Here is a 27693-nt window from a genome sequence, read left to right on the forward strand (position 1 = left end):
TAATTTTGTATTATTATTTATTTATAGCACGGGTGCCGGCTGATGAGTACTCACATCGGTGGTGCCTGGGCACGCTGTCATCAGCAACAGCAGGCGTAGGCTGAGGAGAGTAGTACTCTCTCATCAGATGACCCCTGTGAGCCGTGATGACCTTTTTACTGCCAGCCACAGCTGCTGGCTCACGCTGTCAACTGACAGAGTGGGAACCGCAGTTCTCTCACTGGATAAAAACATGTTACCACCAATCAGATACGGTGTTTGCCTTGCTGTCTCGCAGATGACAGTGTGGCAAACAACGAATGTTCAGGGTGCCGAACTCGAACAGCAACATTTTCTTTAGAAGTCCGTGTTCGGGGTCCATGCACAGACACTATGTGTTTGGTAATTACCCTGAATTTTACTGTTCTGGTTTGCCCATCTCTAGGGACCTCCCAAAAAATAGAATAAAAATAGATCAGAAAGTTGTTGGGACCCCGAAGTGACACTGATAAAAACTACAGCTCATACTGCAAAATATACGTCCCATATAACTCTATTCAATTGATGAGAAGAAAGAAAAATCAGAAGTGAGCAGGGGTTCACTGGGCCCCAAGGGACCGCATAAACCAGGCTTAACTGCTCCCAAACGCTTCCGTAGCCCACTTTTTGTGGCGGGACTTGGGTGGAGTCATTCCTGTCCTCATCATGAAAGGCCGAGATGGGAAAAACAGATAAGCAACATCAGGACCCAACGCACGCTGAGAAAGACGCCGCCAAAGTGTTGTCACTCCCTCTGCACATGGGAACTCCGGGGCCTTCTGCTGCAGCCTGGCTCCATTCAAGTGACTATGGCTGCCTACAGTTTTGTTGATGGCCGGGAGCCAGCATGGATAGGATCAGTGCGGAACCCAGAGGTCAGACCTCCAGCTGACATTTGGTGCATATCCCATAGGTATTCCATGAATTACTAAAATGGGAAGACCCTATAACATGATATAATACCTGGGTTTTGTTTTTTGTTTGTTTGCACGACCATAATAAAAGCTAACAAGACTTCCAACAGCAGTGCCGACACTCCAGTGAGTGACAGCAGACAGCTGCCTTTTGTATACTTGCGGTTACATGACCGCCTGCTCCCAGCACCAGAGAATCCTCACAGCGCACACATACAGTGACTGCCGACTTGCACCTTAAGGCCGGACAACCCCTTGAAGGCTCTTCTGTTCATCCATTCCATGGCAGGTTCATGGGATCTCCCAGACTGCATAGTTGTGGCATATCTGGCAGCTCCAGATGCCACTCCACCTCCCGACATCATCTTTAGACTTCCAGTCCTCCTTGCATACAATACATTCCCTGTACAGTATGTCCACCCATCCATATGTGACATCACGAATGGTGTTGTGTTCATTGAGAAAAGAGAACTGTATGTACGAGATGTCAGTGGAAGCTAAAAAAATCTAGCCGGAGTGCAAATACGTAACCTGAGATGAGATTGGGCAATCCTGGATCTTCCAGCAAAGCAAATATACTGCAAAGTGCCATGTATTTCCATCCCCATGGGTTGCACATAAGGCAGAAGATGCTTGGCCTGGAAAACCTCCTTAAAAGGTTATTGTCAAGAAAACTATTTATTCCCTATAAGCTGCATAAGGTAAAACTTGCTGGGGGTCCAACTGCTAGGACCTCCAGCAATCCCGAAATCAGGGCTCTGCAGTCCTGACCTGTCAGCAGTGTAGCTGCAAATGCTGGACCTCCATTCCATTCATTGTCTATGCATCTACTATATAATTGTCTAAGGGTCACTTCCATCTGTCATTCTGTCTGTCTGTCCTTCTGTCTGTCCTTCTGTCTGTCCTTCTGTCTGTCCTTCTGTCTGTCCTTCTGTCTGTCCTTCTGTCTGTCCTTCTGTCTGTCACGGATATTCATTGGTCGCGGCCTCTGTCTGTCATGGAAATCCAAGTCGCTGATTGGTCATGGCAAAACACCCACGACCAATCAGCGACGGGCACAGTCCGGCGGCAACATGGCCGCTCCTTCCTCCCCGCAGTCAGTGCCCGCTCCGTACTCCCCTCCAGTCAGCGCTCACACAGGGTTAATGGCAGCGCTAATGGACCGCGTTATGCCGCGGTGTAACGCACTCCATTAACGCTGCTATTAACCCTGTGTGACCAACTTTTTTACTATTGATGCTGCCTATGCGTCAATCCCGTCTGATGCCAGCTCGAGTGGTCTGCAGACTGTCAGGATTCAGCAATTTTTATTGCATAGAGTGACTGCAGAAATTTCTGTTTAGCCCAGAAGTCTTCAGCAAAGAAATGTTAAGAAGAAAAATCTGAACATCTCCAAGTAGGTCCTTCAAAGTTCTAGGTATTTATTTTAATCTAGTGAGGAAATGTTCTTCAAAGAGAAAAACACAACAAAAATGAAGCAAAGTCACTGTGTGCCACTGACAGCGCTCACCTGATTGAGGTGCATGCAGGCATCTACCGCAGCTTTCGGCATGTTGCACTTCAGAAACGCTGCCACGGCCTGCTCACACATACCCACGGTCACAAACATGCGGGCGATGTCCTGTGCATGAAGAGTGGCTATTAGTAACACTGCACATACATGTGATATTGGGCGGTAATCACTCACTGCTGCGTTACTAGCTTATGTATAGAAGCATCAATCTATCCATCCAATATCTATTGTAATTGTTAGGCAGGTGTGCAGAAAGTGATGCAAAGTAAGAATGGTTTTAAAGAAAGAAACGTTAGTAGTTTATTGTCAGCAATTAACAAAACACAAAGTGAATGAGCGAAAGAAAAATCTAAATAAACACAATATTTGGTGTGACGGCACAGCTTTTTAAGGAGCTCAGCAGGGAGGTTGTTCCAGACATCTTGGAGGACTAACCACAGATCTTCTGTGGATGTCGCTAGTAGAAATCCTTCTGTTTCCTCATGTAATCCCAGACAAACTGGCTGATGTGAGATCAGGGCTCTGTGTGGCCGTATCATCACTTCCAGGACTCCTTGTTCTGATGACATATCCTGTAAGTTTGGGGTCATTGTCCTGCTGCAGAATAAATTTGGAGGCTGCATGAAGGATCACAATAAATGACATCACGCTATTACCTGCACTGGAAGTCCGCTACCTCGGAGTAACCCTTGACCAGCCTTGTCCTTCAAACCGTATAATCCAAGCTCTCGCCACCTTTTGCCACCTCCAACTCAAAAATATTTACAAAATCTGTCCTTTCCTCAACCCTGAATCTATTAAAATGTTAGTGCATGCCCTCATCATCTCCCGCCTCGACTACTGCAATATCCTCCTCTGTGGCCTCCCTGATAAACACTCTCTCGCAACTCACCAGTCATCCTTAACTCTGCTGCCCGACTAATCCACATCTCTACTCGCTACTCCTCTGTTTCTCCCGTCTGAAAATCCCTTCAATGGTTCCCAATTCCCTAACGTATCCAGTTCAAACTACTAACACTGACCTATAAAGCCATCCATAAACTGTTTTCTCCATATATTGCCAAACTAATCTCCTGATACCTTCCAACACGAAATCTCTGGTCCTCCAAAGACCTCCTTCCCTCCTCCACACTTATATGCTCCTCACCCAATTGCCTGCAAGACTTCTCCCAAGTATCCCCCATCACCTGGAATTCCGTGACGCAACACATCCGATTCCGACAAATTCGGAACTTTCAGACCAAACTTGAAAACCCATCTCTTCAGAACAGCTTACAGCCTGCAATAGTCCCACTGCCCCCTCATCACCACCAGAGCTGCTGTCACTCCCTGCCAAACTGTCTCTTTCCTCATTAGACTGAAAGCCCACAAGGGCAGGGCCCTCTCCTTTCTGTAACAGTCCGTCATTGTTAGTTTGTTCTAGCTTACATCCGTATTTTGTACGTTACTCCTTCTCATGTACAGCACCATGGAATCAATAGTGTGCTACATAGAAAAAACTAAAATAATAAAAGGAAAAAGATCTGCCTGTATTTTTCAGCACTGTGGACACCAAGAAATGGGCAATGCTGAGGACCTTAGAAGCAGTGGTTGGTCAACGAAACTTAGTGCAGCAGATAAAATACACATCATACTTACCTTTGAAATTGGAAGATGTTCAGCAGTGCCATCAGCTCAAAACTGGCAGCAACCAGTGGATTATAGCTAGTCCCATCTACTGTTCAGAGAAGACTAGCCAGAAGTGGTCTTCATGGAAAAATTGCGGACAAAAACAAGGTCAAGAGACTCAACAGTTCACAAAACAATGGGAAATATTTGCCAGTTACAGAAGGCAGTCTGTTGTGTGAAGGCTAGAAAGCAGTACAATAATGAGCGTCTCCAGGAATAGTGAGGTCTAGTGGAAGGTTCTTGCAGGTTTGGGGCTACATTTCAGCAAATGGAGTAAGGATTAAATGTGTCCTAGATGCTAAGAAATACAGGAAGATCTTTATCCATCATGCAATACCATCCGGGAGAAGTATAGCTCCACATGTAAAAGTCCAAACATCCATGAAACACAGTCTTAGTACAGATTGCAACACAAGGACCGGCCATGAATCTCCTCACCTGAACCTGACATCCTCATATACGCCAATGAGCCTGTCAAGTCTGGGTTAGGAGACCCGCGACAAGTCCATGCATCTCAATCCAAAGTGTGAACATGATACATGAATGTCTGATTTTGGGCTTATTCTGCCATAGGAAAACGACCCCAAACATCAAGTCAATATCATCAAGAATTATCATCTCTGTAAATAATTATAAGGAGTCCTGGAAGTGATGATACGGCCGGACAGATCTCAAAATCATGGAGTCTGTCTAGGATTACATGGCATACACAGAAGCTCTGCGGTTAGTTCTTCAAGATTTTAGGAACAACCTCCCTGCTGAGGTCCTTCAAAAACATTTCTGCAAGTACCTAGAAGAATTCATAAAGGTAAAGGGCAGCAACCAAATAGTGATCTGGTTTAGATTTCTCTTTTGTTTATTTTGCACTTTGTCAAATTATTCTATTTTTGAAACCATTCTTACTTTGCAGCATTTTTTCCCACATCTATGATATCTATATCCTATCTACCGTATCTATTAATTTCTTTGGGGAAATTCAAGAAGAGCATTTAATCACTCATTGCCGTCCTGTCCCTTCTTGAGTCTGTGCGGTACGCGTTCCCCTTCGTGAGCAGTAATCAGCTGTGATTTCGGAATACTCCGATTTTCATAGCTGTTGAAGTCGTTGGAGCCCATAGAAGTCTACAGACACTACCGTTTGCTACTGTATACACTTCGTAGACATCTATGATCCTCACCAACTTGGAGAAGCCCACAGAAAACTACGAGGTGTGGAGAGCGTCCTGATCATGGCAGAGCACTCCGGGAGGTAAAGGGGGACACATACTGCACACATTTCACCAGGAGTAAGCAGGATGCCATCCTGGAGGTAGAAACGGTTCCCAATTGTTTTGTTCTCGTCTGTCTCTCTCCCGTACAGAGCCCGCGTGCTACCAGACTCTGTGCTCCCTATGAGAAGGCCACTGACAGACTCCTCTGTTGGCGGTGGATTATCCTGCCAAGCAGTCTAAAATCAGACATGCCAGATCGTTATCTCCCAGACATCAGCTGTTGGTGGCATCGAAACACATTAGACCCTCAGCCGAACCTATCGATATTGGCCGTCATTAGGCCAATGTCTATGGAGGTCCTAAGTTGGTCAATACTGGGTTGAAGGCTCCAATCCAAAGTCATTCCACAAAAGATGTATCACAGAACTCTTTCGCCCCTAGATGTGTTCACACACTTTACAGAAAATTCTAGGAAGCCATACAAAGCAGAAGGAACTTACTGGGAGCAGTTTATTGTTTTCAGGCAAGGAATTAGCCAGAATCTCCAGCCCGTCATAGTCCTCCAGCATGTAGTAGCACTCGGCCAGGCGCTCCTGATTTCTGCCCTGTACATAGTACTGCACCGCATTTACCCTACAGAGGAGGAACAGGTTGATCACAGGCCACAGCATTACGCAAAACGCCCAACTGAGTGAACGCACAGTCACGGAGAGAGAGGGCAGTTTTGACTTCCTGACAGAGTGACCACCATTTCAAGGGGATGTCTTCAGAAAGTAATATATTGCTTACATGAAGGTTATTTATTTAATTAACTTTTTAACTTTTATTAAAACAATTTTGGGGACCTTTCTTTCATTTTCCATCAGTTTTTAAATAAATCAATCCTGAATTCTTGCACTTTTGTTTCTGATTACTGAGTCTAACAATTAGTTGCCATTCTGTAGAGATCAATCCTCAGTGGTCTCGTTATCATCACAGACAGGAACACAATGACAGATTACACAGGATCCACCATTCACAATTGGTGATGTCACAGCTCACCTCCTCCTCCTGTATAATGACTGATAACACCTCTATATACAGTAGATAACACAGGATCCACCATTCACAATAGATGACGTCACAGCTCACCTCCTCCTCCTGTACAATGACTGATAACACCTCTATATACAGTAGATAACACAGGATCCACCATTCACAATAGATGACGTCACAGCTCACCTCCTTCTCCTGTACAATGACTGATAACACCTCTATATACAGTAGATAACACATGATCCACCATTCACAATAGGTGATGTCACAGCTCACCTCCTCCTCCTGTACAATGACTGATAACACCTATATACAGTAGATAACGCAGGATCCACCATTCACAATAGGTGATGTCACAGCTCACCTCCTCCTACTCCTGTACAATGACTGATAACACCTCTATATACAGTAGATAACACATGATCCACCATTCACAATAGGTGATGTCACAGCTCACCTCCTCCTACTCCTGTACAATGACTGATAACACCTCTATATACAGTAGATAACACAGGATCCACCATTCACAATAGGTGATGTCACAGCTCACCTCCTCCTCCTTTATTTATTGAAGACACTGTTTGTGTGAATTCGCAGACACTGTGTCTTAAAAAAATGCCGCCGGATAGCGCTGTACACGCACAAGCTGACTTAGGTGCCATTTCATTGAAGTATTGTACTACAATATTAACATAGCGCTGCGCACGCCCACACTATGGCGCCATTTAAATTTTAATACACCGTGGGCAAAAGCATACAAATGCAGGCCACCCGGGCGTAGAAGGGGGTCAATAGCTAGTGAATATACACAAGCCAAAAAAGGACAACTGTAAAAATCTGTCTTAATTTATAGATTCACTGATATTATTACATAACCACCATGTATTGACCTTTTAAAGGAGCACTCTGAGCAAACTTCTGAACTGTGGTTTTACCTGAGCAGAGCCTGAGCGGGGGCGGAGCGTGACAAATTCAAATAGGGAAGACAAGCTCCGCCCCTGAGGTCCTGGATGAAACATTACATGGTGTATTAGCTTTGCTCATTGGTCACATGTGTAATATACTCAGCAAGGGAGGAATGGGGGACTGCCTCCACTTATCAGATCCTACCATTTCTGTCTGTCTGCAAAGTAGTCACCGATGGCATTGTACGCCTGCTCCAGCAGAGTATCATCAGAGTCTCCGGATCCCGTCCTCAGCAGCTGCAACACACGGAACCAGTCTCCCAGCTTTATACGGAGACTGATAGCGAGGTCTCTGTGAAAGGGATTATAGCCCGATTTGTAAAAACAAGCCACAAAGACATGCATGTTCCCTATCATTTATTATTGGCGCATAGTCCTCAAAAAATACACACAAAAAATGAGATATAAGGCTGAGGTTCACACGGCGGTATTTCAGGGGTGCATTTCACGAGCCATGTCTGGGATTGCAAGGAAAGTGCCAAAATCACTGATAACCCCCCAAGTCTAGGCTTGCTTTAGAAGTTATCACCTATGAAAAGGAGAGATGGCAATTTACTGATCGGTGGGGGTCTGCATGCTAGGACATCCACTGATCCACAAATAGGGCTCAAGCTGAATCGAGAGGTGGTAAACAGTGATGCGCGAGTGTGCTGGGATAGGGCGTTATCTGAGCATGATCATGTACTAACCGAGGGTCTTCAGAGTGCTCAAATAATATGTTTGAGTCCCCGTGGCTGGATGTCTTGAGGCTGTTCGACAACTGCAACATATTCATGGGCTGCTTAACAATCAGGCATGCGTTGTGGCTGTTGAACAGCCGTGAGACATGCAGCCACGGGGACTGCTAGGTGACAACTTCTCATGTTGGAAATAACCTCAAAACTAAATGGAAACATATGTATGACAGGTAGAAAGTAATGCTCGGCTTATCACTATAACAGGGGTTGTCTCATGAACGATTTTGGAGGATGAAAAGAGGAAGGGTATATATTACAATGTAAATTTCTAGGCACAAGAACCCTTTATCCACAGAGTTACCCCATAGAACTCAATACAAAAGCAGGCAACTTCTTACCTCCTGTCCATGTCCAGATACATCCTCTCTGCTTCTTCGAAACGGCCAAAATAGGCAGAAACCTCGGCTTGTTTCATGGGCTCACTCTGCAGATTGCCCAGCCGTTTCACAAATTCTATGCCCTGGTAATCCTTACACCGGACAAAGGCTTGTTCAGCAGTAGAAAGGTCCAGTTTCTGCAGCGCAGCTTCAGCAAGTAAACGCCTGTGTGGAGAAGTCAGGGAGTCCTAGGTCAAAAGCCAGGAGGGTGCTTCATAAACAGGGCGGTGAGGCAAAAGAGTAGTCAAGTCACAGTCAGGTGTCAGAATTCCAAGAAGGTAGTAAATCAAGACAAAGGGGCTAGGCAAGGGGATGGTCAAAGGCAAATCTAAGATCGGGCAACAAAGATCAAAATACTAGCAATCAAAGCACGGAGTAACACACACCAATTGAGCAGAGCTACAACTGGCAGAGATAAGAGACAGCCACCAGCTAAATAGCCTGATAAATATTCCGAACACCTGTAGGAAACCCAGCACGTAACAGTCATTCACCACAATGACAGTTCAGCACGCCCAAGCCTCAGATTAGACAGTTGAGCTGTCTATCACGATACAGTTCAGCATCCCCCTGCCCCAGATTGGACGGTTAAGCAGCCACTCACCACACAAATGAGGAATCGTGAAAAGAAGCTTACATTTCTTAAAGTGTACCTGTTTATTCATGGCTGCCCTCATCACCCACATCAAGATAAATGTGCTTAGCAATCTAATATGTCCAGGAGCGATCTAAAATCTCATGCTCTGCAACCTGCCATCCACTTTTTTGAGTGGGAACTTCCTCTTGAGCAGCATTCTGCCAGAACTATAGGAGTTGGAACTTACTTTCTCTAATTTCCCAGCAGGAACTGTGCTTGATATTATCAATGGCTTGCCTACCCCGAACAGAAAGAGCACCTCTCTAATAAACCTGTATGCCATACGAAAGACAGGAAAGCAGGAGCAGAGAGACAAAGACCCAGCTCCACTTCCTGTAGAGAGATAAAAACCTGGCTCAACCTCACAAACGAAGATAAAGACTCCCGCCCCTACTTTACTTTCTGTAAAGCGATAAAGACCCGCCCCTACTTCCTGTAGAGATAAACATCCGCCCCCACTTCCTGTAGGAAGATAAAGACTCACCCCCAACTTCCTGTGGAGAGATAAGGACCAACCACAACTTCTTGTAGAAAGCTCAAGATCCAATCTCACTTCCTGAAGAGATATAGATCCACCCTCACTTCCTGTATAAAGGTAAAGACTCACCCCCACTTCCTGTAGACAGACTCGCAGCCACTTCCTGTAGACTCACAGCCACTTCGTGTAAAGACTCGCCCCCCACTTCCTGTATAAAGGTAAAGACTCGCCCCCACTTCCTGTAGATTAAGACTCGCACCCACTTCTTGTAGATAAAGACTCGCCTCCACTTCCTGTAGACAGATAAAGACTCGCCCCAACTTCCTGTAGAGAAAAAGACTCACCCCAACTTCCTGTAAATAGACTTGCAGCCACTTCCTGTAGATAAAGACTCGCCCCCACTTCCTGTAGATAATGACTCACCCCCACTTCCTGTATAAAGGTAAAGACTCGCCTCCACTTCCTGTATACAGGTAAAGACTCGCCCCCACTTCCTGTAGATTAAGACTCGCACCCACTTCTTGTAGATAAAGACTCGCCTCCACTTCCTGTATACAGATAAAGACTCGCCCGAACTTCCTGTAGAGAAAAAGACTCGCCCCCACTTCCTGTAGATAGATAGACTCGCAGCCACTTCCTGTAGATAAGACTCGCCCCCACTTCCTGTAGATAGACTCGCCCCACTTCCTGTAGATAGATAATTACTTGCCCTCACTTCTTGTATAAAGGTAAAGACTCGCCCCCACTTCCTGTAGATAGACTCGCAGCCACTTCCTGTAGATAAAGACTCGCCCCCACTTCCTGTATACAGATAAAGACTCGCCCGAACTTCCTGTAGAGAAAAAGACTCGCCCCCACTTCCTGTAGATAGATACTCGCAGCCACTTCCTGTAGATAGATAGACTCGCAGCCACTTCCTGTAGATAAAGACTCGCCCCCACTTCCTGTAGATAGATAATGACTCGCCCTCACTTCCTGCATAAAGGTAAAGACTCACCCCCACTTCCTGTAGACAGATAAACACTCACCCCAACTTCCTGTAGAGATAAAGACTCGCCCCCCACTTCCTGTAGATAGATAGACTCGCAGCCACTTCCTGTAGATAAAGACTCGCCCCCATTCCTGTAGATAGACCCAACCCCACTTCCTGTAGATAATGACTCGCCCTCACTTCCTGCATAAAGGTAAAGACTCACCCCCGCTTCCTGTAGACAAAGACTCGCACCCGCTTCCTGTAGAGAAAAAGACTTGCCCCCACTTCCTGTAGATAGATAGACTAGCAGCCACTTCCTGTAGATAAAGACTCGCCCCCACTTCCTGTAGATAGATAATGACTCGGCCTCACTTCCTGCATAAAGGTAAAGACTCGCCCCCACTTCCTGTAGATAAAGACTCGCCCCCACTTCCTGTAGATAGACTCGTCCCCACTTCCTGTAGATAGATAATGACTCACCCTCACTTCCTGCATAAAGGTAAAGACTCGCCCCCACTTCCTGTAGACAGATAAAGACTCGCGCCCGCTTCCTGTAGACAAAGACTTGCACCCACTTCCTGTAGAGAAAAAGATTCGCCCCTCACTTACTGTAGATAGATAGACTCGCAGCCACTTCCTGTAGATAGATAGACTCGCAGCCACTTCCTGTAGATAAAGACTCGCCCCCACTTCCTGTAATGACTCGCCCTCACTTCCTGTATAAAGGTAAAGACTCACCCCCACTTCCTGTAGACAAAGACTCGCACCCGCTTCCTGTAGAGAAAAAGACTCACCCCCACTTCCTGTAGACAGACTCGCAGCCACTTCCTGTAGATAGATAATGACTTGCCCTCACTTCCTGTATAAAGGTAAAGACTCGCCCCCACTTCCTGTAAAGACTCGCAGCCACTTCCTGTAGATAAAGACTCGCAGCCACTTCCTGTAGATAAAGACTCGCAGCCACTTCCTGTAGATAAAGACTCGCCCCCACTTCCTGTAGATAGACTCGCCCCCACTTCCTGTAGATAGATAATGACTCGCCCTCACTTCCTGTATAAAGGTAAAGACTCGCACACGCTTCCTGTAGAGAAAAAGACTTGCACTCACTTCCTGTAGCGATAAAGACCCCCACTTTCTGTAGAGAGATATAGACCCATCCGACTTCCTGTAGAGATAGTAAGCCGCCCTCTCTCCCTGAAAGATACTCACCTCCACTTCCTGTTAAAAGATAAAAACAGGGCTCACTTCCTGTACAGACAACGCCCCCCCACTTCCTATAGAGATCAAGACCCGCCCCACTTCCTGTAGAGAGATAAAGACTAGCAAAGATCTGCCTCGACTTCCTTAAGAAAGATAAAAGATTTACCCCCTCTTACTATAATCTGTCCCAGCATCTCTGCTGTTAGACATGGATTAAACTTGACAACAGGCAAGCAACGGAGAGCAAATTACACAGAAGGGAGACACCCATTGCCCGGTACAATGAAGTGATTTTTAGGGGGTAAGAAAACATAGTTTATAAATAAAATAATATTTTGCAGGTTGGCCGTTTATGACAATATGATGAAGTTGTGTGAAGGTACAGAGACCATCTAATATGATCTGTAATTAAACTGCACTGTTATTGGATTCTTTGGACAACAAAGCCAGTATTGATCAATGAGGTCCACTAACTTTGTGAAACATATCTACAGAGTTTCCATACTATAAGATTCTGGTCCCAGAGGTTTTCTAGATCATTTATAACCATTTTTGCCAAGTGGGAAACCCTGAGAGATTTTCACTGCCTGGGAACCACAACTTTCTTTTCTACCTCACAAGCGCTTAGTGTAGATGTAGGTGAACGATTTGATAATTCTTGCCTACAGTCTCACCCAGATGTGGTGACTATTTGCCTTCATCTTTTAGCATATTGAGTATTTTGCCATTATTACTGTAAAAGTGCCAGATTTTGCTGCTGTAGATGTTTTCCACGGTGGAAAGCTCAATATCGCATTGTATGGATATTACTTCTGAAATATTGCTCACTCACCATGGTCATCATGGAGAAGATCCCCAGGCTAAGTTGACTTGGTGGAGATGAAAAATACAGGCAAAAAAATCCCTACAGAAAACCTGTTGCCTATCTGGAGCATGCTGATGTACCCTTAAACGTGTTGTCCAGGCTGAAATGAAATGTCTGCAGACACTATATGCGATGTGCACACTTCTCATGTTTCCTGAAAAAATCCATGGATGTGGCACTGTTGTCTTTGAAGCTGTACTGCTCAGTGGGTCCCTCGTGTCTCTTCATGCCAGATGTAAGATCTAGCAGGGGAATGTAATTATTTAAAGGGCTTGTCTGGGGTGAAATGGAAAGTTGCACTTTTAACAGTATATGTATCCTGGATGCAGATACAGTTCAAAGCAAAGATGGAACAGGGAGCCCTCATTCACCCTGTGCGTATGGAGTCTGATGTCACTACATTGCGCCTGCTCTGTGGAGCTTCAGAACACAAGCTGCAGACTCCAGAGCAGCAGGGAACGGGAAGAGGAGAGTAATTTATTTTATTTTTTGCTTTTTTTTTAAATCAATAAAGTGTGGGGAGATTTGGGGACCATTTACTGTAGTATATGGGGGTGAGCAAACTGTGTGGAAGGGTATGTTGGAGGGTATTATTCTGTGTGGAGGGCTGTTTGGGGCCATTATACTGTGTGGATGACTAGATGGGGGCGATTATACTGTGTGGAGGGCTAGATGGGGTGATATTATACTGTGTGGAGTGCTAGATGGGGGCCATTATACTGTGTGGAGGGCTATATGGGGCCATTATACTGTGTGTAGGGCTATGTGGGGGCCATTATACTGTGTGGAGATCTATGTGGGGACTATTGTGCGGTGTGCGTCCATTATTCTGTGTGGATGGCTGTTTGGGGCCATTATACTGTGTAGATGACTAGATGGGGTGATATTATACTGTGTGGAGGGCTAGATGGGGTGATATCATACAGTGTGGAGTGCTAGATGGGGGCCATTATACTGTGTGAAGGGCTATATGGGGCCATTATACTGTGTGTAGGGCTATGTAGGGGCCATTATACTGTGTGGAGGGATATACGGGGCCATTAGGGATTCAAGCTTGAGGAGGCCAATTTGCATATTCCAGGTGCCTTCTGGGAAAAGCGAAGTCTCCCTAAGCTAGAAGATCGTTGGGTACAGCCGGGACCAGCTGCTTGGAAAGCATCGCCAAACCAGGGATTCAAGCTTGAGGAGGCCAATTTGCATATTCCAGGTGCCTTCTGGGAAAAGCGAAGTCTCCCTAAGCTAGAAGATCGTTGGGTACAGCCGGGACCAGCTGCTTGGAAAGCATCGCCAAACCAGGGATTCAAGCTTGAGGAGGCCAATTTGCATATTCCAGGTGCCTTCTGGGAAAAGCGAAGTCTCCCTAAGCTAGAAGATCGTTGGGTACAGCCGGGACCAGCTGCTTGGAAAGCATCGCCAAACCGCGCGCCGTAATTTTTGCCTGTAGGATATTATTGCAAGAGAGCTTGGCTGAGTAGATTACACAAGAAGGAAAACACACAGCAAGTCAGCAGGATCTAGGAGCAACATGGCAGATGTGACGACCTACATGGTGAGCTGCAGCATGTGCTACATGTTCACAGACCGACCAGAAGAAGAATCAAATTTCACCTGTCAGAAGTGTAGACTAGTGGCCCTTTTAGAAGAAAAGGTGCGGGGTCTGGAAGAAAGAATAGCAACTTTGAAACTCATCAAAGAGAATGAAGACTTTCTAGACAGAACAGAAGCATCTCTACTGGTCACAGAAGGTGAAAAAAGTGTCAGAGAACCTCCAAAAGCAGATGAGTGGAAGCATGTGACCAAAAGAAGCAAGAAGACCATGGAGAAATCACCAACCACACAACTGAAGAACCGATATCAAATCTTTGTAGAGGATGAAGATGGCACACCTAAGGATGAAGCAATACCAGCAAGCAAAAAAGAAAAGGGCACACAGCAACAAGTGACAGCAAAAAGTACAGCCAAGAAGCAACGAAGAGTGGTGGTGGTGGGAGACTCACTACTGAGAGGCACAGAAGCAGCCATCTGCAGACCGGACATAACTGCAAGAGAAGTATGCTGCCTTCCAGGTGCGATGATCAAGGATGTGACCGATAGGATACCAAAGCTCTTCAGCTCCAAGGACGTCCACCCATTTCTTCTGATACATGTTGGCACCAATGACACGGCAAGGAAGGACCTACCGACAATCTGCAAAGACTTTGAAGAGTTGGGGAAGAAAGTAAAGGAACTGGATGCACAGGTAGTTTTTTCTTCTATCCTTCCAGTAGACGGGCATGGCACCAGGAGATGGAACAGGATCCTTGATGCAAACAACTGGCTAAGACGATGGTGCAGACAACAAGGATTCGGATTCCTGGACCACGGTGTGAATTACTGGTACAATGGACTCCTCGCCAGAGATGGACTACAACTCAACAAACCTGGGAAACACACATTCGCCAGAAGACTCGCTACACTCATCAGGAGGGCGTTAAACTAGAAGAAGAGGGGACGGGAAGAAAAACATTAGACTTGAACAAAGAAGACCCAGGAAAACATACTCAGATGGGAGGTAAGAACATTTCTAAAACAATCCACAGCGAGGAGATTGGAACAAAACAAAATCCTCTAAACTGCATGCTCGCAAACGCCAGAAGCCTGACAAACAAGATGGAAGAACTAGAAGCAGAAATATCTACAGGTAACTTTGACATAGTGGGAATAACCGAGACATGGTTAGATGAAAGATATGACTGGGCAGTTAACTTACAGGGTTACAGTCTGTTTAGAAAGGATCGTAAAAATCGGAGAGGAGGAGGGGTTTGTCTCTATGTAAAGTCTTGTCTAAAGTCCACTTTAAGGGAGGATATTAGCGAAGGAAATGAGGATGTCGAGTCCATATGGGTCGAAATTCATGGAGGGAAAAATGGTAACAAAATTCTCATTGGGGTCTGTTACAAACCCCCAAATATAACAGAAACCATGGAAAGTCTACTTCTAAAGCAGATAGATGAAGCTGCAACCCATAATGAGGTCCTGGTTATGGGGGACTTTAACTACCCGGATATTAACTGGGAAAGTGAAACCTGTGAAACCCATAAAGGCAACAGGTTTCTGCTAATAACCAAGAAAAATTATCTTTCACAATTGGTGCAGAATCCAACCAGAGGAGCAGCACTTTTAGACCTAATACTATCTAATAGACCTGACAGAATAACAAATCTGCAGGTGGTTGGGCATCTAGGAAATAGCGACCACAATATTGTACAGTTTCACCTGTCTTTCACTAGGGGGACTTGTCAGGGAGTCACAAAAACACTGAACTTTAGGAAGGCAAAGTTTGACCAGCTTAGAGATGCCCTTAATCTGGTAGACTGGGACAATATCCTCAGAAATAAGAATACAGATAATAAGTGGGAAATGTTTAAGAACATCCTAAATAGGCAGTGTAAGCGGTTTATACCTTGTGGGAATAAAAGGACTAGAAATAGGAAAAACCCAATGTGGCTAAACAAAGAAGTAAGACAGGCAATTAACAGTAAAAAGAAAGCATTTGCACTACTAAAGCAGGATGGCACCATTGAAGCTCTAAAAAACTATAGGGAGAAAAATACTTTATCTAAAAAACTAATTAAAGCTGCCAAAAAGGAAACAGAGAAGCACATTGCTAAGGAGAGTAAAACTAATCCCAAACTGTTCTTCAACTATATCAATAGTAAAAGAATAAAAACTGAAAATGTAGGCCCCTTAAAAAATAGTGAGGAAAGAATGGTTGTAGATGACGAGGAAAAAGCTAACATATTAAACACCTTCTTCTCCACGGTATTCACGGTGGAAAATGAAATGCTAGGTGAAATCCCAAGAAACAATGAAAACCCTATATTAAGGGTCACCAATCTAACCCAAGAAGAGGTGCGAAATCGGCTAAATAAGATTAAAATAGATAAATCTCCGGGTCCGGATGGCATACACCCACGAGTACTAAGGGAACTAAGTAATGTAATAGATAAACCATTATTTCTTATTTTTAGGGACTCTATAGCGACAGGGTCTGTTCCGCAGGATTGGCGCATAGCAAATGTGGTGCCAATATTCAAAAAGGGCTCTAAAAGTGAACCTGGAAATTATAGGCCAGTAAGTCTAACCTCTATTGTTGGTAAAATATTTGAAGGGTTTCTGAGGGATGTTATTCTGGATTATCTCAATGAGAATAACTGTTTAACTCCATATCAGCATGGGTTTATGAGAAATCGCTCCTGTCAAACCAATCTAATCAGTTTTTATGAAGAGGTAAGCTATAGGCTGGACCACGGTGAGTCATTGGACGTGGTATATCTCGATTTTTCCAAAGCGTTTGATACCGTGCCGCACAAGAGGTTGGTACACAAAATGAGAATGCTTGGTCTGGGGGAAAATGTGTGTAAATGGGTTAGTAACTGGCTTAGTGATAGAAAGCAGAGGGTGGTTATAAATGGTATAGTCTCTAACTGGGTCGCTGTGACCAGTGGGGTACCGCAGGGGTCAGTATTGGGACCTGTTCTCTTCAACATATTCATTAATGATCTGGTAGAAGGTTTACACAGTAAAATATCGATATTTGCAGATGATACAAAACTATGTAAAGCAGTTAATACAAGAGAAGATAGTATTCTGCTACAGATGGATCTGGATAAGTTGGAAACTTGGGCTGAAAGGTGGCAGATGAGGTTTAACAATGATAAATGTAAGGTTATACACATGGGAAGAAGGAATCAATATCACCATTACACACTGAATGGGAAACCACTGGGTAAATCTGACAGGGAGAAGGACTTGGGGATCCTAGTTAATGATAAACTTACCTGGAGCAGCCAGTGCCAGGCAGCAGCTGCCAAGGCAAACAGGATCATGGGGTGCATTAAAAGAGGTCTGGACACACATGATGAGAGCATTATACTGCCTCTGTACAAATCCCTAGTTAGACAGCACATGGAGTACTGTGTCCAGTTTTGGGCACCGGTGCTCAGGAAGGATATAATGGAACTAGAGAGAGTACAAAGGAGGGCAACAAAATTAATAAAGGGGATGGGAGAACTACAATACCCAGATAGATTAGCGAAATTAGGATTATTTAGTCTAGAAAAAAGACGACTGAGGGGCGATCTAATAACCATGTATAAGTATATAAGGGGACAATACAAATATCTCGCTGAGGATCTGTTTATACCAAGGAAGGTGACGGGCACAAGGGGGCATTCTTTGCGTCTGGAGGAGAGAAGGTTTTTCCACCAACATAGAAGAGGATTCTTTACTGTTAGGGCAGTGAGAATCTGGAATTGCTTGCCTGAGGAGGTGGTGATGGCGAACTCAGTCGAGGAGTTCAAGAGAGGCCTGGATGTCTTCCTGGAGCAGAACAATATTGTATCATACAATTATTAGGTTCTGTAGAAGGACGTAGATCTGGGGATTTATTATGATGGAATATAGGCTGAACTGGATGGACAAATGTCTTTTTTCGGCCTTACTAACTATGTTACTATACTGTGTGTAGGGCTATATGGGGCCATTATACTGTGTGTAGGGCTATGTGGGGGCCATTATGCAGTGTGGAGGGATATATGGGGCCATTATACTGTGTGTAGGGCTGTGTGCGCCCATTTTTCTGTGTGGAGGGCTGTTTGGGACCACTATACTGTATGGAGGGCTAGATGGGGGGCCATTATACTGTGTAGATGGCTATGCAGGGGCCATTATTCTGTGTGGAGGGCTATATGGGGGCCATTATACTGTGTGAAACCATTATACAGTTTTGAGAGCTGTGTGGGGCAATTATACTTGGTGGAGGGCTTTGTGGGAGCAATTATACTGTAGGAGACATAATGAGTTTTGGGACTGTGGGGGCCATCATACCGTGTTGTAGGACTGTGGGGGGCTCAAAGTGTGAGGGACTGTGGAGACATCACGGCGTTAATGACACTGATGGGGCATCAAACTGTGCATGTGGAGGGTACTGTAGAAGAATTCATTGTGGGGGTATCATACTGTATTTGGGGTTGAAGTGTCTTGGCACCATACTTTATGGGAGCTATAAAAGGTTTATCGTACTGGGTGAGAACACTAAGGGGCTTCAATAGGGGCAAAATTACTTCTTAAGAGCCACAATACAGGTCCTCTGCCTTTAAAAGATGGGTGATTTGGCATTTTATGAGGAGGCCTATGTGCCATTACCCTGCCTACGCCGCTTCAATTATGATCTATTGCAAAGTATTTTGGTCATCACACTTCATAAAAAAATACACTAAAAGGATCTAAAGATTATATGTACAACCAAAATGGTCCCAATGAAAATTTCAGCTCGCCACAAAAAAAGCAACATACACTCCGCTCCATCAACAGAAAAATATAAAAAGTTATGGTTTTCACAGCATGGCGACACAAACCAAATAAAAAGGTTACTAATTTTGGAATAAGGTGGAAGAAAAAAGGTAAATGCAAAAAAACAAAACAAAAACAGCAACAAGGATAATTTGCTTGGTCAGGAAGGAGTTATAACTATCATCAGACTCTTAAAAATGGGAAGACATTTTTTTAAGGGATTTTTTGATAATTGCAAAATTAAAAAGTAATGTCATTGGATTTCTTGTTAAGTTTTTTTTTTATGATCTTTACTTTTTTGTTGTTGTTTTTGACCGAACAATCTCAGAGATGATGATTTTCAGCAGAAATCTTAAAATATAAATCACTTAGGACGCTCTGTGCTCTTCACCTTGAGAAATGTGGTGTGTTTTGGTTTTTTCTCCCTGTGAAAGGACTAATTTATGGGATTGTTTTCCGATTAGGGGGATGATTTATACTGCGATGGTCGTAGAGGGGATTTATACTGTACGTGTTACTTCCAGCATGGCAGTGTGGAATGTCAGATACGTTGAAGTCTAGACTTTGGCTGGAATGCTGCCTGATGCTGGACCGATGGAAACAGTTGTCACATGGAGCAGAGTAGGAAAATAAACTCCGCCACAAGACTGCTTTTTGTTACGCGGACACCTTCTACCCAGGTGTTACACGGGGCATAAACCCATCACAGTAATGTGTGGATAGTTCAGTCCGGGACTCCGGTCCGGTATTGCACAGAGGGAAAATAAGCAGAACTTCTTTTTTTAGCCCCCATCCAGGGTTTTTTTTCCACCTGGGATGGACAGGCCCATACAGTAGCCCTCATTTCCTTTTAGGTGTCATTGGGCTTTTTTCGAACATCGATGTTGTGTTTCCGGCTGTCTCAAAACCTCAGGAAGGAATTGAGTTGCAAATTCCCTTCAGATTCAGATTCAAATTCCAAGTCAGAACTTTGTTAGTTTTCTGTAGCCTTTTGCAAGACGAGTTACTGTTTTGATCGACTTCAATTATTTTGCCACTAGATGGTGGCCCGATTCGAACGCATCGGGTATTCTAGAATATGCATGTCCACGTAGTATACTGCCCAGCCACGTAGTATATTGCCCAGCCACGTAGTATATTGCCCAGCCACGTAGTATATTGCACAGCCACGTAGTATATTGCACAGCCACGTAGTATATTGCACAGCCACGTAGTATATTGCACAGCCACGTAGTATATTGCACAGCCACGTAGTATATTGCAGTCACGTAGTATATTGCAACGGAAGATGGAAGATGGCGGCCGGCACGAGCGACTACGGAGGGCGAGTATAGCAGGTTTTTTTTATTATTATTATTTTTAACATTACATTTTTTACTATTGATGCCGCATAGGCAGCGTCAATAGTAAAAAGTTGGGGACACACAGGGTTAATAGCGGCGGTAACGGAGTGCGTTACCTACGCATAACGCGGTCCGTTACCGCCGGCATTAACCCTGTGTTAGCGGTGACTGGAGGGGAGTATGCGGGCGACAGGCACTGACTGCGGGGAGTAAGGAGCCATTTTCTTCCGGACTGTGCCCTTCGCTGATTGGTCACGGCAGCCATGACAGGCAGCTGGCGAGACCAATTAGCGAATGAATAACCGTGACAGACAAACAGACAGACAGCCAGAAGGACGGAAGTGACCCTTAGACAATTATATAGTAGATATAATGTACATAAATGGTGAAAAAAAAACATTGCTTTTGTGTTATGTTTTACGGCCTACATTGAGCGGTAAAAATAACCCAACATCATTACTTTTCAGGTCAGCACGATTACGACAATAGCAACTTGTATTAGTTTTTTTCTTTAAGTAGTGAAAAAAAATTCAGAACATTGTAAAAGAAAATTTTCCGGTGACATAGCTCTATAAAGAGTTTTTTGTTTTTTTTCTGGAGAGACATATCATAGTTTTGAATGACGCCGTTTAATTAACTATTTAAAGTACTGAAAATGGTAAAGAAAACAAACTGCTTTCATTTTTTGGGTTTTGCTTTTAAGGCGATTATTAATCTATAAAAAATTAACATTCCACAAAATCTTTCAGGTCTGTACGTTTACTTTGATACCAAACTTATATAGCTTTTCATTGAATTTAAGCGGTTAAAAAATAATATTTGAGTTGTGTCCCCATTTTCTTAGACCCAGAACTTTTTTTCAATTCTCCACCGATGGCTCATTTTTGCTGCCTGGCAAGCTGACGTTTTTCTTGATATTATTTTGGAGCGCATTTAATGTTTTAATTGCTTTTTATTATCCAATCAGCAATTCTGGAATTTTTAATTTTTTTTTCCTCTTGATGACTTTTATTGTTAAAGCGTTGCTTAACCACTTTTACATTTATGACCTATCTTATGGAAAGGACATCGATATCAGATCGGTGGGGATCCGGCACCTGGCGCAACCACAGATCAGCTGTTCTTGAAGTCGGATAATAGAAGTTATGGAGCTGAACAGCACAGATCTATCAGCTGTGTAGCAGCCGCTGCCGGGTACTGCAGATCTGCCCCGATTTCAGTGAATAGGAGAACAGCTGCAGGCACCTCAATATACTACAGTATAGCTGTCAGGGACTGACAGTGGCACTTAAAAAGTTAAACAGCAGCAATCGGAGCTCGCTCCTGTCGCTGCTGTTAAAGGCAGATGCTGAGTAACACAGCCGGAATCAGAATCTTCGCTCAAGACTCAAAACTGCAGCAAGATGCTATGCCTGGCGGCATGTCCGGGTGACCAATGGGTATACGATTGTGTCTCCCTCGTTCCAGTGATCCCTTCGCTAAGAGCCTGTTTCACTTCTGTTTGCGCTTGTTTTTTTGTCCACTTTTCTTGTGTTTTAAGACTTATTTTGATTTGCACCAAATTCTTAACTTTTACTTTCATTTTTTTCTCTGCTCGCCATTTGTAGGCATGTTTTTTTTTTCTAGATGTTTGCAGCCGATTTATCAATTCTAACTTTCTTTAAAAAAAAAAAAAAAACTAATTGCCAAATTTTGGCTCAAATTGCTGAGTGCATCATTTTAACGGCTGAAGTAACTTCTTAAGAGCAAAAAGGCAAGACAAAAATAAAAAGCTTTTTTTTCTATTATGTGCAAAATACATTAAACGAGTTTGTCATTTTTAAAGAGTGTGATGCAAAAAGTGTGAGGCAAAGAATACCACAAACCAAAAAAAGAAAAGTGACTTAAAATAAAAAAAAAACAAAAGACTGATGAATCAGGCCCTAAACGTTTAGTCATTTAGTAGGGAAATAGGGATTTTTGTGTACTCACCGTAAAATCCTTTTCTCCGAGCCATTCATTGGGGGACACAGCTCCCAGCCTATTATTAGCTTGTGCTTGTTTTATAATTTAACATGCTATACTCTCGTATATAATGTGACATGTTATACGCTCATATACTGTTTATTAATCTCCTACTGCTTTTGCATCGAACTGGTTAGCGGAGAGCAAGCAGGAGGGTGTATACTGCAGAGGAGGAGCTAACTTTCTTTGTATCACTTAGTGTCAGCCTCCTAGTGGCAGCAGCATACACCACGGTCTGTGTCCCCCAATGAATGGATCGGAGAAAAGGATTTTACGGTGAGTACACAAAAATCCCTATTTCTCCTATGCTTCATTGGGGGACACAGACCGTGGGACATCCCAAAGCAGTCCCTGGGTGGGGACCACATAAGATCAGGCCCTGTGTAACCGCTACTTACAAGTTCGGCCTGCAGAGTCCGCCTGTCCAGACTCACATCTGTGGAAGTCTGGGCATTATAGTGCTTCAAGAATGCATGCAGACTGGACGACCTCGCAAGCTTGCAGGCGTGCTGTGCCGATGTCTGGTGCCTAGAATCCAAGAAACCTCGATAGACAGGGAGATAGGCTGATATCTAACACGGAAGGACTCCTGGATGGTGTAACAAATCCACCAAGTTAACATGGCCGATGAAAAGGCTAAACTCTTCCTGTAACCATCAGAAAGCCGTCCTAGGACATTGAGGTAGCCCAAATCAAGTGTCCAACCTTCGGAAGGACGCCGTCCTCGAGACGTACCTACTCAGAGCACTCACCACGTTCAGAATATGGGGAACCCATTAAGTTATGTGGACTGGTGCGGAGAGAGATGAGGGAAGAACGATGCCCTCATAACTGTGTGAATACAATACCACCTTGGTAACAAGGGAAGTGGATAGCCTGTGGACAACCTTGCCTTGATGGTAATAAGGGAAAAAGGTCTGAAAGAATAGAGCGGCTAGCTCCGAAGACTCGTCAGGATGAGGAGATCGCAGGGAAAAAAGGGCGATCTTCCCTAATAGTAAAGTCTGTCCGGATCAAAAGGAGTCTACTGTAAGACTCCCAGGATCATTAAGGTCCCAAAGATCTAACGGTATGCGATGGGGAAGAACCACATGTAAAGACTCCCTGCGAGGAAGTCCATATTTGCAGTTTTCTTGCAATAAGATGGAAAAATACTAGTTCCGCAAACGAGAAAAAACCTGACATGGTCAGTGCAGATCTCCCATGAACACTGGGGCCCTTCCTGCTTCCGAAAAGATCTCGGAAGAAGTGGCAGAGCATGCACTGCGATGGCCTTTGGACTTGGAGGCCGAACAGTGAACTTAGAGTACATTGGCGTTCACTCTGGACACCATGTGACCTACATCTGGAGTGCTCCAGAGAAGACAGATCTGATGGAAGACTTCCGAGTGAAGTTCCCACTCATATGAGGCGGGACCCTGACGGTGTCCGCCGCCCAGAGTTCTACTCTTGAGATCACCAAATGATAGATCGTGGCCCAACAGTGAATGTGAGGTACCTCGGCCATGACGCCTGACCGTGGGTACCTGCTAGATGATTGACGTATGGGACAGATGTGGGATTGTCCGATTTAAACGGATGGGGTGACCCGCTGGAAGGCAGTGGACCTGCTGTAGAACTAGCCATACCGTTCGGATCTCCTGAACAATAATCCGGATGAGAGGACTGGCATCGGAAGTCACTAATAACTATTAAACCGGGAGAAAAGATCTCCCCTGGATGAGGAAGGAGCTCAGAGACTACCCTCTGAAAGCCTGTTTGACCTGCAGAAAACGAGAGGAGCGAAGGGAAATGCTTCCATTGTCGTCACTGATTTTCCTCAGAACCCTCCTAGCAAATCGAATGGGATGAGTGAACAAGTGTGCAAGCTCCCTGTTGAAGGGCCACAGCCTTGTCTCAAGGGAGAATCACCAACCTTCTGGAAGATTCCAGGATCATCTTCAAAAAAGGATATCTGCTGGGCCGGAAAAGAGGAAAAAACTTGTCTAAATTTAGCTGCCAGCCCAGGAGAGAGAGGGTATAGCAAGAGATATGGATGACTCAGCGCAGGGCTGGAAGAGCGGCTAGAAAGTCGACCAGATAGGGCAGAACGATCACGCCTCTAGGGTGCAAGAGGAAAGTGACAGCCGCCATAGCCCCTGAGAACACTCTGGGTGCGGTAGCAAGGCCGAAGGACAAGGTCGTGATTTGAAAATGCTGTTCGCGAAAGGGAAAGCGAAGGAATGTTTGAAGAGGGGAAAACATAGGAATGTGAAGGTAAGCATCCCGAATGTCAGTGGATGCCAGAAACTCCACCTTTTTCCGTTGAAGTAATGGCTGAGAAGAGGAACTCCATCCAAAGAAGGGGGACCTTGTCAAGCTTGGTAGAAGTTTGAGGTTCAGGGTCAGTCTTACTTTTCGGTCCCCATTTTGGAACCAAGATCCCTTAGATCTAGACCGTCCTGGACAACTGATTCACTGCTGGTTGAGTCTATTGGAAATCAAAATAGTTAAGGTCCCTGACCAAGAGACCATTGCTCTAGTAACACATGCGGCGGCTAAGGAAGGGTAGAGAAATGGACTGGAGGCCGCAAGACGGAACAAACTAGATTTGCTATCTGACAGTCCGTTGTATTTTTACTTGATGACCCATCGGGTAGGGATACTCGTAGGTAAACCACAGGAGATGCTACCCGGTAATATGCCAAGTGGCGGAATGCGCGGCTGCATGCAGAAGGTTAGGAAAAAACGTCTCTTACTATCGCCGCTCTCTTTTGACGGTGCAGAGATAAAATGATGAACCCTCGATCCACCATCCTCTTAACAGGGAAGTGGAGAGGGATCGTCCGCCTTCTTGCATCATCTGCTAAATAGTGGAGATGCAGAGGGTGTGTTTGGACGCCAAAAAAGGGGTGCCTCTGTACATGCACAGAGTTAAGGCCCCTGGGTGGACAGGACTGGTTGTCCGGCATTAGGCCTGGCTGTAGAAGAGGATACATGGAGGCGACACTCCATGTGCTCGTCTATCGATGGTGTGGGGAGATCGGTGCCCTTTAAGAGGACCCGTCGCCCTTAAGAATCAGGCCAAGCATGGCATCTCACGTCTTAGGTGGGTATACGTGGAGTGGACACCCCGCTTGTTTGCATATAGGTTGAAAAAAAGGATACCGCGCTTGCAGAGGTTTCTGTCCAGTGGATCGCTTATTCAGACACTACCTGTCCGGGTGAATGGCAAATGCTCTGCGAGGGAGTTTAGTTTCCTCATGAGGGACGCTGCATGATCTAGAGTAGAACCGAAGTCCTTGTCAATCTACAGAAATTGGTTGATGATATAAAAAGGAGAATCCATCCTTTTATGAAGTTCTGGTGAGTCCAGAACCAAGGAAAGGGACATCTATATTGGTCCTGCAAGCACTCCGAGCCACAGAGGGTTCACGGAGGGATTCAGTCTCTTGTCAGAGAATCCATGGGTTGCGGCAGTGACGGAGCCCACTCCGGGAACTAGGTACTCTGGGATAAGCTGGGGTCGGTGGCGGAGGGCTCCTGAGCTCATTTAGGGTGACTGGCTTCGGACTGGTCATGTGCCTTTGAGACCAAGGAATACTGGTCATGTGCCCTTAAGACCAGGGAATACTGGTCATGTGCCCTTAAGACCAGGAGATATTGATAATGCGCCCCAAAGAAAAAGTAATAGTGGTCATGTGCCTTTAAGACCAGGGAATACAGGTCATGTGCCTTTAAGACTTGGGAATATGTACCTTTATGCAGTACTTCCTTACTCGGTTGCAGAGTCGTTGTGCCCCTTTAATGTAAAACCATAGCCCATGTGTGTGTGTGTGTGTGTTTGTGTGTGTGTTTGTGTGTGTGTGCCGGCAGGGTGGACAGAGGTGGTAAAGTCTCGCAGAGAGCGAGAGACGCCAATTTGGAGGGCAGAGCCACAGACGAGTTGTGGGCGGAGCCTCGTGACTTCCATGAATAGGGCCAAGCCGGGGGCCTAAATTTCTGCAGCCGGCGTGAGCAATACCAGCATTGCCGATGCAAAAGATCGCTCCAGTGCCAGAGAAGAAGCGCCAGAAAAGGTGGGCGGAGCCGCCTTAGCGCGTCATAGTGCGGGCGTGGCTTCCGGGATGCGGCCTACACATTGGCCAAAGCCAATTTAGGGTGACTGGCTTCGGACTGGTCATGTGCCTTTGAGACCAAGGAATACTGGTCATGTGCCCTTAAGACCAGGGAGTACTGGTCATGTGCCCTTAAGACCAGGGAATACTGGTCATGTGCCTTTAAGACCAGGGAATACTGGTCATGTGCCCTTAAGACCAGGAGATATTGATAATGCGCCCCAAAGAAAGTAATAGTGGTCATGTGCCTTTAAGACCAGGGAATACAGGTCATGTGCCTTTAAGACTTGGGAATATGTACCTTTATGCAGTACTTCCTTACTCGGTTGCAGAGTCGTTGTGCCCCTTTAATGTAAAACCATAGCCCATGTGTGTGTGTGTGTGTGTTTGTGTGTGTGTTTGTGTGTGTGTGCCGGCAGGGTGGACAGAGGTGGTAAAGTCTCGCAGAGAGCGAGAGACGCCAATTTGGGGGGCAGAGCCACAGACGAGTTGTGGGCGGAGCCTCGTGACTTCCATGAATAGGGCCAAGCCGGGGGCCTAAATTTCTGCAGCCGGCGTGAGCAATACCAGCATTGCCGATGCAAAAGATCGCTCCAGTGCCAGAGAAGAAGCGTCAGAAAAGGTGGCCGTCATAGTGCGGGCGTGGCTTCCGGGATGCGGCCTACACATTGGCCAAAGCCGGGGGCTAATTTTTTGCAGCCGGTAGGAGCGTTACTTCAGGGTGGTGGGCCACAGGGAAGCGGAGGCTGCCAGTCGGCATGTGAATATCCCACTGCAGAGGCCCACCGCTGATTCACTCACCATAGGTGCACGTCCCGGCATGGAGCCGCAGCAATGACTGAGTTTCAGCGCCGAGGAAACTGCGCACACTCTACTGTTCTGCTGCAGGTGCAGGGATAGAGGGATAAACCTCAATCCATCATCCCTTTGTTAGGGAGGTGGAGAGGAACCGTCCGCCTCCTTGTGCCATCCGCTTTCACAGTGGTGGGACAGTGGGGGCTGCTCGGACGCCAAAGAGAGGGGCCTCTGTATATCCACGCAGTTCAGTCCCCGGGTGGACAGGGCCAGTTATCCGGCATTAGGCCTGGCTCCAGGAGAGGATACATGGAGGCGACACTCCATGTGGTCGCCTGCTGCTGGTGTGGGGAGATCGGGACCGTGAAGGAACCGTTGCCCCTGAGGTGAGCTCAGGCATGGCTTCCCACGTCGCAGGAGAGGGTACGGGGAGGAACTCTATCGTTCTCGCCTGTTGATGGTTGGGGGAGATCGCCCCCTTCACTCCGTTAATTAAAAAATAAAAATTTACAGAAAAGTAAAAAGTAAAA

General features: G+C 45.4%; 1 protein-coding gene across 1 annotated transcript in view; it reads right to left on the minus strand.

The window, feature by feature from the left end:
* WDR35 (WD repeat domain 35) overlaps positions 1-27693 on the minus strand; it is a 176478-nt gene that overhangs the window by 38857 nt on the left and 109928 nt on the right. The window contains exons 21-24 of the mRNA XM_069728136.1: positions 8400-8603; positions 7470-7616; positions 5825-5957; positions 2443-2553 (exon numbers count right to left, since the gene is read on the minus strand). Coding sequence (XP_069584237.1) covers positions 2443-2553; positions 5825-5957; positions 7470-7616; positions 8400-8603 — 595 coding nt within the window. The remainder of the gene's footprint in view (positions 1-2442; positions 2554-5824; positions 5958-7469; positions 7617-8399; positions 8604-27693) is intronic.

This window comes from Ranitomeya imitator, chromosome 5 (assembly GCF_032444005.1).
Source record: "Ranitomeya imitator isolate aRanImi1 chromosome 5, aRanImi1.pri, whole genome shotgun sequence".
NCBI lineage: Eukaryota > Metazoa > Chordata > Amphibia > Anura > Dendrobatidae > Ranitomeya > Ranitomeya imitator.